This window comes from Rhipicephalus microplus, unplaced genomic scaffold (assembly GCF_043290135.1).
Source record: "Rhipicephalus microplus isolate Deutch F79 unplaced genomic scaffold, USDA_Rmic scaffold_43, whole genome shotgun sequence".
Taxonomy (NCBI): domain Eukaryota; kingdom Metazoa; phylum Arthropoda; class Arachnida; order Ixodida; family Ixodidae; genus Rhipicephalus; species Rhipicephalus microplus.
The window spans coordinates 990554-1005746 of NW_027464616.1; the positions used below are offsets into that span (position 1 = coordinate 990554).

Consider the following 15193-nt stretch of genomic DNA (forward strand, 5'->3'; position numbering starts at 1 on the left):
GCTGTATTCACAAGAAAGACCAAATCGCGATTTAAACCCACGGATTGCTTGCTACAACACCAAACATCACATGTTCTCTCGCGGTCCTCCTTAAGTCCGCGCTAAGCAATTCGCGAGATGAGCGAGCAGGCCCAGGTCCCATTTGCAATGCTAGGGGTGGAGTGGAAGGGGGGGGACTGAAGTTTTTGGTTGCAGTGGTAATTCACCCCTCTCGTGCGAGTGCTGGCTGTGGAGCGATCCGAATAGCGTCATATACATTCCATGAGTGTTTCGTCTGCGATGACGCCTGTCCCGTGAATGCAGCTGATATTGGCCCACAAATGGAATAGCTTTAAATTTTTATGACTGTAGCTTTGCACTCTGAAACAAAAGTGAATACTACTGCACTGAAACAAGATCATGCAGGCATTAAGTACGTTCGTAGTAGACGGCTGCTTCAGCACAAAAACACAGTATAACATGTATTGCATTTTCAATAGGTGATTGCAGGGCCAAAGCTACAATTATACGACGTCGTTTCGAGCTGGCCGGGATCAGTGCGTGACAGTCGTATTTTCGACAACAGTCGTGCACGCTTTCTGGACGAGAAAAAACGAGTACCGGGTCTCCTACTTGGCGATGCTGGATGCCGCTGCACGTCTTTCCTCATGACACCGATGTTTGACCCGCCACCGGACAGCCCTGAGAGCCGGTTAGTACGCCTGTATAACCCTTTAACTTTCATCTCCAGAACGAAACGTGTACGTGTGTGCTACCTATCGCGCTTGGTCTTTTATTACAATAAGTGTGGTACATATTTCGTTTCTTGTGCCCTGAATATATCCCACGTTACAATAGAATCGGCATATTAGCAGCAACAGTTTTGACTAGCGGCCTGGCTATAATACTCAAGTGTATCGTTTAATAAGTGTAAGTTCATACAGTAATACGACATTGATTTCTTTACATAGGTATCAAGCAGCTCACATGCGCACTAGAAACACAATCGAGCGGGCCTTTGGCGTGTGGAAACGTCGCTTCCCGTGTTTAGACATGGGGCTACAAAACTTGGCGGAGCGCTCCGCCGTCATTACAACGGCGTGTGCTGCCCTACACAACCTTGCAGTCCTAAGGCAAGACGCGGAACCACCACCTGTGATTATCCCACAACATTTAAGGCGGCAGCAGCCTGATGTGGCGAACCAAGCCGACACCCTACTCGGATCTCAATGCCGAATGTGGCTGATTACTCGTGCATTTACCTCGCCTAATGAATAAATTGTGTAACATGTTCTTTTGAGTAGACCAACAACCTCAGATTGGGAAGTCTATGCATGTTCACATACGAGAGCATGCTGAAAAGTTCCTGAATTCGTCACGTTTTAGGTTTTCTTTTCATCCTTGCTGACTCGCAACAATAAAATTTTTTATCACACATGCAGCTGTTGCAGATGTCTTTTAAATAAAAGCATCAGGTGTGTGAGATTGCACACATGCTTTATTTTTGTTCCGGCTAGGTTTCTATGCACTGCTGCTGTTTTTCATGTAATTCAAAAAGAAGCTTCTGGCGCTCGATGTTGAAGCGCCATTTTTGCTGCTCCAGCTGCTGCTCCAACAGCTGCACTTGCATTTTATGCAGCTCCTGCTCCCGCTGCACTTGCATCCGATGCATTTTTCGTTGGTGCAAGAGCTGCTGCTTACGTAAGCGCAGCTCCAGGGCATGCAGCTGTGCCTTGCGCTGCTCATCAGTTTTCAGTGCCTCCATTCGGGCCGTAGCTTCTGGGACGAGCCCACGCTCTATGGCTGCTAGGCGGCTTCGCGTTGATTTCGGCCGTTGGCGTTCTTCTGCACCAACTAAATTTTCCCCATTTTCTTCTGAAGCTGCTGCTGCTGTTCGTGACTCCTCGTTTCCAGGAGCAACTACTGCCAAGGTGTGAGAGGGACAGCTTGCGCAAGCACCTTCCGTGGATGGCTGTGTAGTCTGAGGTCCTGGGGAACCAGCACCCTCGCTCGATCGCAGTTGTGGCTGAATTGTCTCGTCTGCACACACACAATACAATTGCATAAGGTAGGGAAATGTAACACGTGTAAGCAGTGTCAGCATGACTGTTAGATGCTGCTGCAAGTATAAATACAAGCACGTTTTATATCACGCATCAGGCCTGCAAGTAAAAGAGAAGTGTGGCAATTTATCCGGGTCATGCCCGGCCTGTTACTTGCACACATAATTCATAATACTTTCCTGTCCAACCTCAATATCGCTATGGCAGTAGCTAAGAGAGCTTTACTGCGGAATACCTCAGCAGCATTTTATTTAAAATAACTTTACCTACATCCTTTTTCTGAAGTGTGTGATATACGTTAACCACATATTTCATGCAAAAGGCAGGCTTTTTTTACATAAAACTGTAGAAATAATTTATCTTCAATATTCCTGTTTTATGTTAGTCACACAACCCAAGAAGCCATGTCGCCAGCACTTTTATATTTGCATGCAGTTGGGCCGTATGACTAGCGGCGCCTGTGCTCCCGATGTCGGCAAACCCATAGCTCTTGGCGACTCCAACAGCTGGCCATGGCATGAAATTGGTTGTGTCTGCACATACAAAAGAAGCAGAACTGGTGCTCTGCTGGCATGCGACGTAATCAGAAAAGCCTCTTTATGGTACAGGCACAAATATTTGTGTGTTTCCATGCTTCTACGTGAACACGCGACATTTTTAACAAATCAGTACGTGATGGAAATATAAAAAGTAATAACAGTTGTAAATATGAAAATAAATAATGTGAGCTGGTGGCATGCAACACCGTCACTCTGCAAACATACAAACCCCTTACGAGTAATCACACATGGTGACATACTTCATGTGTATGCATACGGTATCAGACACAAACACAATAAAAAAAGCGACTGCCCTTCACGAATATGAGCTTCAGTTGTAGCAAAAATATTGAATCAATTGGTGAATTCTATCCCTGGCAAATGAAGAGAACTAGCTCGTGGGCTAGTCAGCTTCTTGCTGCCGGGAAGTGGCGCTGGGAAAAGGGCATCTGCACACAAAAGCAAAGTTGAAATACGATTCCAAAGTTGGGCTTATTATAAGGCCACCCATGATGTGAAATGTATGTGTCACACAAGTACTTGCTGAACCACGTCAAACTATGCTAGGAACGTTTTAAAAGAGTAATGGCAGGCTTATTACATAGCATTACTTTCTGTTAACACCATGGCATGTTCTTGTAATGAGAATGAGAATTATTTGTACACGTAAATTTTAGTAAAATGGATATACAAATGGTAGGAACAGAGGCATTAGTCACAAAACAAAACAACATTGAAACGCAACACCTCCCACATTCTATACATGCATAAGTTGATGCAATATAGCAGCACGACAGTTGCTACATGTGACAGTTTTTGCCCATTCGTCTTTTACCAAGCAGTTCTTCCGTGTTGTCTTGGCTACCAGTGAGCATACCCTCGACGGCGATGAAGAAAGCACTTGCTGATAGAGGTGGACTCCATCGCTGTCATACGAGTTCTGGAGCCGTGTCCCCATGTGTGATGCCGCCGCTCCAACAAGCGCCAATGAGGGGCTCATTGGCCGGCAGGTAGATGGCCCGCCCCCTAAGGTGTGAAAATGTTGTTACGTGGATACATTGAAATTTCAAGTGACAGCACAAAGAAAGTGCTTAAGGAAGACAACGCATATGCGAGAGAAATGGGCAGCGAAAATTTATGGTACACAGATAACTATTTAATGTACTACTACTACTACCCATTTATTTATTTATTCATCAAACCTTACAAAGCCTATTACGGAATCGAGTAAGAGGGGCTAGTACAAAGTAAATAGAGAAATATACATCAGTAAGTACAAGAAAAGAAATTAAGAGAAAAAACTGTACAGTGATTTAAGTTGGAGGAGAAATTATGTCCTGCAAAAATACACAGAAATACTGACAAAGAAACCAAAACTTGCACTTATATATAGTATATATGTATATAGAGTGCAAAGCACGTTCAAACTGAGCAAAAGCATTTCTTAATTCATAATGAAATGACACACTTGGCGCCCGATGGCGAAAAAAAAAAGTGCAGGAAGATTTTGCCGAAAAAAAATGAACGGTGGCGACCTGATGCTATTTTAAAAAAAGTTTCTGCAAGCGAAAAACCGTCACCCCCTTCCCCTGAAGGAGAACCCTGTGCACGCCTATGATTCGCACAATTCTTGCAGGTACACATTTATTTACGACATATAATTCAGAGCGGAACCTATGCCCTTATTAGGGCGTTTTCGGATAGCTTACGCAAGAGACGCAATTTGAAAACTCATATATGACCCCCATACGCAAATGCTACGCCCCCGAGGCCTGCTAACTTAGTGCTATTCGAAACTCCCCGTTTACAGTAGTGAACAAACGTAAACTTACCTGTGGCATGCAAGTTTCGCTTTTCCCCTGACTGCTTCTTCTTCCACCTGGACTTTTCATTGTCCCACAACTTACGCAGCTGTGCCACCGTAACGCGACGAATGCCTGGTTGGCTGTTGTATTCGCTCGTCAGCTTTTCCCAGGCACTGTCCTTAGCGCGCTGGGCGAGCGCGTCTGTTCCCTTGTTTTCGATAACTGCCTTGTGCCGCGTCACCAGATTGACAAGCAGTTCACGCTCCTCACGCGTGACCGCGAACCGCGTTGCGGTGGTCTTCCTGCCGTCACGCGTGACGCCCCGGTCATCGTTGAAAGACATTGCACCGTTCGTCACTACGGCACCACGACACGAGGTGCAACAAAACTTCGTTCACGCGTGCAAACGAGTCTTCGCAAAACCGGCATCTAATCCTGGCGGCTTCGGCTCTGGCGTGGCTTGACTAATATGGTGCCTGCCTGATATCGAAACTAGCTTATAGTATTTGAACTCTCGCTTAATACTTCCACCGTATACACATTTAATGACAGTCGACAATTTTTAACCTATCCAAAGTGTTTCAACCTAAATTTGTGTTATTTAATGTGGTATTTTATCACATACCCTCGCTACCGGATGCGTCTTGCGTAAGTCAAGTGAAGGAGCGTTTCTCGAGTCGGCCCTTGGCGAAGGAGCCCTCGAGTAGCGTTCATGAAACACATCGGCTCCTTGAGTGGAGGAGCACGCTCCGCCTTGACTTCGTCAAGTCGAGGGGAGCCCTTGAGTGAACGAGCGTTTGTGAATACGGGCCAAAGCCCTTCTACAAGAACGTTGTCGTCTTCCATTCAGCGCCATTTCAATGGCTCAGCTGAAGCGGTGTTTCTATAGTCGTGACAATATAACTCTTTAGTTTAGACGCATTTATATGAATAATCATAAACCCGGAAGTAAGCACTCGACCGGAAATACTTGAAAGAGAGACAAGAGTGTCACTCGGTTGTCACGCCACTAGCAAAATCACTGAGTATTGTTCTCGCTTTCTGAAAGCGTCTTTTTTTGTCTGCGTATACTGAAACTAAATTTACACGAAATTCACGACAGTACGAACAAGGAGGACAAAGAAGAGACCGGAACGCTGCGTCTTTTCTACGGCATAATGAACCAACTCACCGAGCAACGCACTTTATTAATATGCAAAATAGCTGTTCAAATTTTACAATGGAAGAAATGAGCTCCTGTATAACTGGTCCTGCTTGAAAAGGCAGGACAAAAAGTCGAAATTGGGATAAGCACGCTGGGAAGTACGACAGCCAGCATTGTTTCGCACTTCCGCTGCATCATATTCGTGAATAAAATTTGCGCCTATATGAAGCATTCAATAGCCACACATTCCCGACGTCGTTCACTTATTTGCATATATAAGCAAATAAGGGACACGAACGACGATCCTAAATTACAAAGCTGTAACGTAGTTTGAAAATATTATCGCTTGAATTCTCGCACCATCTTACGCTATTAATTTCTACCACAGAGACAGGATGTTTCTTGAGCTATTCATCTGCATAATTAAACACTGATGAAGAGTTCTTCTTGTCATTATTGCCCTGGTAACAATGACGCTTCCGTCAAGTTATCCTGCATTCTAAAGGGTAAATGGCAAGCGTGAGGACGCGAAGCAACTTTAGTATAGCGCAGTATTTCCCTGAGTAGTGATACAGCTCCAATAACAAAAGTACCATGGTCATTTTTCCACTCTGTACCCCCGAATCATGAAGCTATGCTTGCTGACGTCCATAGTACGCGCGCTACGTCGCCACGATAAGCCAATGAGCACAAGCATGATGGTATGAACCACGAAACTTTGTTTTTATAAATCACCACGCGTCGTGTCGGTGTGCGTTACATGGGCGAACCGACAGAAATGTATATTCGCGCTGTAAACAAAAATGACAACGTACTCTAACAGATCTCCAAGCAGCAATAACTTCAGAATCTAATTGACCATTTATAAAGTATCATTAACGTCATACTAGGGTGCAGTTTCAGCGCCAGTGTAATTACTTCATTACACTGGTGTAATGCGAGAAGAGACCGTATATACAAAGTTTTTGCATGAAATCATAGAAAGCTCAGGGGAAAATGAAAAATTAGGTTAACAAGACTTTTTCGTGAGCTGCTCCTCTAAGCTAAAGGCAGCGCCGAATAAAACCACCCAAATTTAGCACAGTTCATGCACACCAAAATGTTCAGCGCCACATTTTCACACTATTCCGCAAGGCTACAGCGGTTAACTTGTAGTTCATCTATGCTAAAAGACAAGCAGTTGGTTTCTATGAACGGCGGCCGCATTCGATGAAGGTTTCTCGGTTGGTAAAATTTTACTGCTGGTCCTCAGAGACGCGACTAGCGTGCGCTCGTCCCCTCCCATGCTGACAAGGTTATTGGTGTGACCGTAACATTGTACTACATCTCTAAACATTGTAGATAAAAACATCATCCGTGCACTTCAGTTGGGCGCACGTTAATATATCCATGGGGTCATGGATCCTGTAACGTGTGCCTAGCTTGACAGGCTACCGGTAGCGGCAGCACCGTGAAAACATCGCTCATACCTTGACGCATCTGTTACAGTTGACGTTGTCGACGCTGTGGATACTTCATTCCTGTGCTCTATCCTCCAGCCCGACCAACATGCACGTCTTGAGATGCTGCGACTATGATCCACCAAAATTATGACACACTGCAAGTGACGCCCCTCGTCGCGTGAACATGTCGGCTGCGCTGGTTCCAACCCATCCGAGCGGAAGTTGCACAGGCAAGGTTCCTTGGCACGAACTTGATTCAAGTGGCACATCTTCACGGTGGGCCAAAGCGCTAGCGGTAGCACCGTGTCAACATCGCTCACACCTTGTCACACTGTTACGGGTAAATTATTCAACTACGCTTCTGCTGACGTATGTACAGGCGCTGCAAACGTTAACCGAAGCATGCGAGCTGTGGCCCTTCGGGCGGAAAATGCGTGCCAGCGCGCTCTATCGCAATGTGCGCTGCATATACCGAGAGTGTGACAGCATATCAGGCTCACACATTTCGATATCCTGTTGCCCACTTTATCGCCGGCTCCAGCAAAACCGCGCTGCTACCATCACCGCTCGCCAGGGAATGCCTTTTTTTTGTCCACATTATGAGGAAACATCTGAAAGCATGCTTTTTTTTGCGCATTAGTTGAATGCCACCACCTTTGCCCTTGACGAGGAGTGATCCATGATAGTAGCGCGGCATCGCTCCTGCCAGCGATAAGGCGCGCACCACGATATCGAGATATATGAGCTAGATATGCAGATGAACTCTCGCTTTGCGCAACGCACCTTCTGATAGAGTGCATTGGCATTTAGTTTAGCGCCGTAGTTTCCTGGACTACCGCGTTTAGTCGCGTACTACAAGCACGGATTGCCACAGGCTAAGGTTCGCTAGTGTTTGTTACAATATCGCTAATGTATGCTATATGATGGGCGACGTTGAGTCATGCCCACTGAGTGATCCCTTGAGTTGATTGATGTTGCTTACTACTAGCCAACGTCTACTAGTTCTGCGACACTCTGGGTAAATTCCCGTAAAATATTTGCCTATGCTAGCTAACCGTTGCATGGGGGCGGCGCCTGACTGGACTGGTTGGTAGATGATTACAACGTAAACGGCACCAGTGTCGGGACACCTCTTCCTCATCTTGTTCATCGATTCAGCAAAAAAAAAACAAGCTTCGAAGTGAACGCAAAAAAAATGAAAATGAGGCGACGACGTGTTTTATAATAAACAACGGCCTGCCTCAGGTTCCCCGATTTAGGGGGGTTCAGATTGGTTGCGTACAGTCCATAGCAGAGCTACAAGGCTTCACCACAAATGCAACATCCGCGTTCTTTCCTCGGTTGCCTTTATCCTCCAAAACCTGCGTGGGCATAAATTAGGCATTGCCATAGACCTGTATATCCAGCAATGACGGGGGCGTCCTACAAATCGAAGGTACGGGACAGGCACGGCGTTCATCCCTCAGGGGGCGGCGGCCACCCCTCGGTCCATGTCATGCGCGCGCTTATGAGGCCAGGACAAACAAAGCGCCGAGTGATAAGCGACAGCGCCTTCTCTATTTTTCAGGCACCATATTGTTTCAACAGCTGAATGTAAACATTCGTTATAAGTCTGTCTGCTTGGGTATAAAACTGGGAGATGATTTAGACTCCAACCAAACACATTGAAGAAACCCGACGTTTCGAAATCGACTTGGTTCCTTCGTCAGGGGTGACTGCAGGACTACGTAGCAGCGACGTCTTCAAAGCACTCGTGGGGTGGATAATGACCCTCTCTCTCTCTCTTCTTTTGCCGTGGAGCGCAGTCCATGTGTACACACTGGGGGAAGTGTTCCGAGAGAGCGGTTTATGTTATGGGCTGTCCTCTGTATGTGCCATCGGGTTTCTTCAAAACCTTTGGTTGTAGTCTAAATCATCTCCTAGCATAGCCTTGAATAGTACAGCACAGCAAGTACGTAGGACAGGGAATTAAGGGTGGGGAGTGAAAGAACGGGGGGGGGGGGGGGACAGCGTAGTACACATCGTAACCTTCTATAGTATTTCAAGGTGGTTTGAAATTACGAAAGGTAAAAATGAGGAGTAGGGTGAACGTGAGTATGTGAATGATATAGTGCACCAAGAAGGTGAGAAAGAGGAGCGAGAGGGAGGAGGAGTGATGCAAGGTTAGGGAGGAGGGAAACGACCGGGGCGCAGAATGAAGCCTAGCATTCTGTTCTGACTTCTGTTTGCGATACCCGTTCATTCTCTGCGCTATATTATGCTGGTTTCATTTTCTGCCACTTTGGTCGAAGCTTCTCTCCAACAGCTGTTCTTTCAGAATTAAGACTGCAACTTCTTTCAAGACGACGGCACATGAAAACTCTGACGCTTTTGTGCACCCACGAAAACCCGCTTTCTTGCCTTTCTGATCTTTTTCTTTCGAAGCCTGCTTGCTTGACATGAACTAGAGCAACTTATCGTACCTCAAAGATTAGATCATTCTATCCAAGCACTAACACATTCAAATTGTTGTTTTTTCCGCACGTCTGAACATTCGAGTTTGTTAGCTGCTGAAGTTCATTTTTCGCCGATTTCTCAATTTTTAAATGTCATTGCTAGTGTACAGTTTCCTTATATGATCATAATTCATTTCCTTTTATTTGGTTCTAAATGTTTTAATGTATGCTGTCTGCATACATTCACATGTACACTCACTCCTGCCACAACCCTATAGGACTGTTATGTGTATGAACAAAAAAATATCAATAGCCTTGCATTGTGTAGTATAGCAAAAGGGTGCCCAACTGCTGTTGTACAAACCGACACACGTACTTTAAATACGGTACATGTCTAAAGCCAATACAACATTATCATGAATAAACACAATAACTGCCGTACGTTTTGGTTTTTCGACGAAAACCGTCATTTATTCTACAAACATTTGAAGAAAAAAGAAATATTGTTCTAAACCAACCTATGCCCTAAATTTTCTATGGCAATATGTACAAGTAACAGTACCACACCGCCGGCGGTAGCATTCACACTTCTCGTAGAAACAATCATTTACAAACCCCACAGCGTTCCTGATCGCCGTTCTCCCACTTGTTCTGAGCTTTATCGCAGAAGTTTTGATTTTCAATTCCTACCGTCAATGAAGCTATGTCACAGCAGCGAGAAGTATCAACAAGAAAAAAAAAGCAGCCGCATGGCAAAAAAATCTTAACTCCCTACACCTTATCATTACTCGGCCGTTGAAAGTAGAATTTTCGATGCAAAAAACTAACAAAATAATATACGCATTATCTAAAGTGCGGCAAGCACCAATTCGACAAACTTATGCGTGAAGGCATTGCAACACTGTAATTGCTGATAGTTTCCGTAACCACCGTGCTCAAAAGCATACACACAAGCCAGTACACCACAAACGCGCTGCTGACGGCATCGGTATCTGTGACCCACATCCCAGTGATTCGAAGGAAACAAGATGAGGTCCGCGACGTGCCGTCAACTCGCATCCGAACGAATTTCCTCAGAAATTTAATGATATTCGCTTTGCGAAGACACAGTCTCTTCGAATAAAATTGCAGTGCCGCATGTCCACGAATGCTTGATGCATGACACGACACAATGGAGGGCTATGTCACAATTTGAGAAGATGCTTTCGTGGAAGTCAAACGCTGAGAACTCAGAGAGGTGGCTCGTTGAAGGTCCTGTGCTATCGGACGGTAGGGCAGTGTGACTCGGAGTCACAATGAGGAAACACCAGCATTTCGAAATATCGCAGACCGGACCCCAAAATATCGAGTGAGACATCATCAGTGAAGCCCTTGCTGCTGTCGTGTCTCAAGAGATTCCATCCGATGGCTAGAGGTGACGGGCGACTCCTGACGTATTTGACTGATATTTTTACATAAATTTTTTCTTCTCTCGCTTATTGTTATAATGAGAGAACGCAGTAAAAAGAAGTGCATTATACTTCGCTCCGTGTCAGTGATGTTTTTTTTTAATGAATACGCATGCTTGCTCAGCCATTAAACGTTCAAGTGTGTCTACCCACACTTTAAGTCATTAAGTGAAGTGCCCTATTTCGTACTATGTCGAGCGTGAGAAATGAGCTTATTTCCCAGATAGCGCGTAAGTTCATTTGACCGATGTACGTAGGGCAAATGCACCGAATATCTGACACCTTAATTAAAGTTACACACAAGTGACTGTCGTCTCGTGAAACCAAAAAAAAAAATACGGCATTACAACAGCTAACTCATGCATATGAAACAAAAGGCTCGATTTGCAGAAGTGCATAAATACACTGTAGAAAAAGAAGGGGGAATAAAGGCGTGCAAACGAGCACTGCAACACAAGAGGAGAAAGTTTAAACCATGAACGACTTTCAGTCTTGTTTCTTCGCCAATCAGTGGTTTTCCTTTACATACACAGTTGCGAGTAAGTACAAGTTGGCCACGCGACTTCTTCGCAAATAGTAATGAAGTATCACAAAACTCTCTTCGGCAAACACGAATCAGTATGATCAATATGAAGCAATTCTTTTCTTTTTGCATCAAACACGTGCAACATCTTCAAAATATGTTCATTAAGACCACAGTTTTAGTCTACCATGTTGCTTGTGAAGCCGAGCCAAATAGTTTTGTTAGCATAGACCGCTCTCGCTTTATCAGGTTAGCGGAGTTTCCTGGCAGATTAAGGTAAGTAAACTTATATTGTGACAAATGCATCAGCTATAAATGCTCCCAGAGATAAGCTTCCTGCCACCCAGTTCTTGGCCCATCCCCCTTTGTGGGTGAGCGCCATTCATATGAGGTCATCATGAACATCATTATAGAAAAGAAGCTGTTTAGCAAGACTGCTAGAGTAGGCTAAGTTTTCAAGACAAAAAAGAAAAGAACGCTGCTTTTTTGTTTGCAATAGTGCACACTACAAAACATGTATTTCTGGTGAGCACACGAGTTACACAAACTTAAGGCTACTAGCAATAAAAGCCTGAATATTCTGGAATCTCTAAAACCTTTGTTACTAGCAACTTCAGAAAAAAAACTTGACTGCATCTATATATGTTCTTGCAAGCTAACGAAACGAAAAAACTGGCATAAACATTTAAAATTGTGCTGGTTTTCTTTTTCCAACTACTACGTTTTACTTATAAATAAGAGCAATACATTTTGTACTTTATAAGACTTTACTTCGCTCAACACACTATCTGCCCACCATTTACCCACTTCTGCAGAGAAATCAGAGGTTAAGTTATGCATTTGTTTGACTGAAAGGCAGGAAACAACACTGACTTTCGGGCTGTTCCAACGTCTCCACAAACACCTAAAATTATCCAGCAGCTGTTTAGTTTATGTAAGTGGTGCAACGAATATTTGTCGACGGCTCTGAGCATAAAAAGCCCTGTTGTCAAGATGACACTGGTCAAGCATAAAAACACCCCGCGATCCCTAGTTTAGATTGCAATGCACTAGTTTAGATCAAAATAAATTTCTGTGTGATTCCGCAACAGGTGCTCTTTAAAACGTAACAAAGGCGTTGAGCAAAGCTACGCTGAGATTATCAGATAAGCTTGAACAATAAGAACGACAAACAGTGTTCAAACAGCACCGGAATCGAAACATATCGTTCAGGTCATAGACAAGCTCTAAAATGTGTCATACATATGCCTCTATAATGAAGAGACGCGTGCACGCAGCGTTCTCTTGTTCTTAAAGAGATCACATTTATATGGCGAGTAATCGAAGATTTTACATAATAATCTTTCATCACCCCTCGTAGCAACAAACAAGAAATGATCATTTTTTGTTTCTGTAGCACATAAAACTCTATTTTTTGATAAGTCATATCGTGACTATTTTAACAATAACATATTCCCACAAGAGAAGCACTATTGGAACTTGCTGCGAAACTTGGAAAACTTTCATCGACTCGACAAAAAAAAAAAACAAGGTCACTCTGTTGATCACCAAGCACATCAATGCCGAACTTGCACTCAATAGTCAACTTAAGGAAGATGCACAGGTGAAAATTGCTTCCCGCAAATAATGAACGAAAAATAAAATATACGCCCCTTACTTTACCTAATCTATTAGAACCAGTTCCCCTCATTTTTATATCAATCAGATTCTTCCGAAGACAGTCAATGCAAACATGAATGTCACTGTGGTGTCTGTTTTAAACAGCACATTGAACAAAACCAAGTACCGTGAGAAGCCATTACTGGCCAGGTCAGTCTATTTCTTATCGTTCACGCGGTAACCAGCATCTGGCCTATGCTTACAAAAGCACGTCGATGCAGGTTCGATGACGTTGTCAGCGGGGCCAGGCTGTTCCACAAGATCTACACTGACACAGCAGATGTTCCAGTTTTCGAACTTTTAAGAAAGGGGGTCACGTTCTCCTCGCGCAGGAAACGACCCCACTGCGTCGTAATGAAAAAAAAAATGGAAGGCGCACGGCATCAGTGTGGTTCATTGAGCAACGTTGGTCGTCGGCGTAGCAGGCGGAGGCGCTGGGCAGCCGCATGATCAGGAGACGGCACCGTTGGTCTTGGGGCTGGGCTCGTGCGCCGTGCCGAAGGCGTGGTGTACGCTCACGGCGTGAGACACTGAGATAAGAGGCCCCGCGCCGTGCTCGGTGCCCGAAGAGCCATACTGGGTGACGGGACACACGCCTCCGGCTACTCCTGCCGACGGCGCGTAGGCCAGCGCTTCTTCGGAGTCCCCTTCTCGGTGGCCCAGACCGAGCGGAGTGGGCTTGCATGAGTACAGCGCTACGCCCGCGATGACGAGGCAAAAGGACACCATGTACAGCCAGTGGAACTGCGACGTTAGATAAAAAGGCGTTGAAGAAGCAAAGGAAAACTCATGGCCCACACACTACGTACAGAAGATTAACCGTGCAGCGAAGCAAAAGCACCCGACACTGGCTTTAAGTATTGGGTCAATTTGGAGGGTTCATTAAAGTTCTACTAAACTATTCATTATACACCAGTCCAGAAACATCAGTTGGTCTTCACCGCCGCTGTGTTCCCTTCCTCGTCTTTAGTAGACTGGCGGTGCGTAGTGGTATTCGCCCTATTACCGAAGTATAAACGCTTTTTCCCGCTGACGACTCCAGTTTTAGTCGACCAGTTGCGAGTAATGGGGAGTGTTCGATATTGATGGCACACATGTGCTAGGAGTTCCCGCGTCTATTTGACGGTCGAATTTTGGTTTCAACTAGGCACATAGAGCGTCCTTGTAAAAGCAGAAATATTTAAATTCCCTTTTGTTCAAGTTACATAAAGCATCTTGACAGCTGTGTCATTGAAGAAAATTACCCTAAAACGAGATACAGAAAAGGCTACAACATTAAGAGCAATTGAACGCAACGTGTCGTGCTATAGCTGACCTTTCCTTTTAAACTCGCCCGGTGCTCTAAGACTCAACATCGCAATTCCAGAAGTTGTTCAACTGCTTCTCCTTCACAGCTAGGAACCAGTCTTTTCGAAAATGTTTTCCCATGCAAGTGAAGAATATAACACGTTAAATTGTAGCAAACAATGCGCACTGAGAGGTGAACATAACTCCGTATATCGCTCTTTCTGATTCATCGGCAACGTTTAATACTTTCTTAAGTTCGCGTGCGGGGAAGATTTCAACCACAGCTAACTTCGCCCGGTGCCCATTGTTTAAACTCTTTCTATTTAAAATGTATGTTGCTAGAATAAATCTGAATTCGGAAGGTGGGTAAATAATTCACTATACCAATGACATTATTCAATATATTGTTTACTAAGAGTGCACGCCCAAACGCTCTTCGCAGACTAGCTTCTCTATAGTAACTAGAAGTTTGCATAATCATGCAAGTGCAAGAAAATAAATCAACTACGTTACAGATAGAGAATTAGAACGCACATTGTATACGAAAACTTCACCGTACCTTGTAGTGGAAGACGAAGACGCCAATGGCGAGCGCGTAAAAATCTGCTGAGAGGATGGAGAGATTCGCCGCTGTGGCGCTCGACAGCCTAATGACCACCGGCATCAGAATGTACAGCAGGAACAGGCAGCCGGAGAAGCCTAGCAACATGGAAACTGCGAGGAAAAGGTGCGTGCGAATCACGCGCGCTGTGTTGTAGTGACGCCACTATAAGCAAGATTTGCAGCGATTCTTATGAAAACATACCAATATAGGAGCACACTATAGACCTAACGGACGAAGCCAATGGCCGATAGATAACAATAGATAA

The 15193-nt window shown here is 44.7% G+C and overlaps 2 protein-coding genes across 3 annotated transcripts in view; both read right to left on the bottom strand.

Annotated features, from left to right (window-relative positions):
* Nucleotides 1-1457: 1457 nt before the first annotated feature.
* LOC142787054 (uncharacterized) lies at nucleotides 1458-4819 on the bottom strand. The gene is made up of 3 exons (XM_075884686.1): nucleotides 4414-4819; nucleotides 3345-3607; nucleotides 1458-2128 (listed from the first exon to the last, which is right to left on the bottom strand). Exons 1-3 carry the CDS (start codon nucleotides 4727-4729, stop codon nucleotides 1493-1495), a joined length of 1215 nt encoding a protein of 404 aa, XP_075740801.1. The 5' UTR covers nucleotides 4730-4819; the 3' UTR covers nucleotides 1458-1492.
* A 5031-nt stretch (nucleotides 4820-9850) lies between these two features.
* LOC142787053 (solute carrier family 35 member F1-like) overlaps nucleotides 9851-15193 on the bottom strand; it is a 178032-nt gene continuing 172689 nt past the window's right edge. For both annotated transcript variants that reach the window (XM_075884683.1, XM_075884685.1), the window contains 2 exons: nucleotides 14884-15038; nucleotides 9851-13781 (listed from right to left, as the gene is read on the bottom strand). In XM_075884683.1, the coding sequence (XP_075740798.1) occupies nucleotides 13488-13781; nucleotides 14884-15038 (449 nt within the window). In that variant the 3' untranslated portion in view covers nucleotides 9851-13487. The remainder of the gene's footprint in view (nucleotides 13782-14883; nucleotides 15039-15193) is intronic.

What these genes read in the sequence shown, in the direction of transcription:
- LOC142787054 (XM_075884686.1), bottom strand. Translation starts at nt 4,729, where the DNA reads ATGTCTTTCAACGATGACCGGGGCGTCACGCGTGACGGCAGGAAGACC. An exon ending in GCGAAACTTGCATGCCACAG is followed by an intron (nt 3,608 to 4,413) that starts GTAAGTTTACGT and finishes TTCACACCTTAG; the next exon opens with GGGGCGGGCCATCTACCTGC. An exon ending in TATTGCATCAACTTATGCAT is followed by an intron (nt 2,129 to 3,344) that starts GTATAGAATGTG and finishes CCTGATGCGTGA; the next exon opens with TATAAAACGTGCTTGTATTT.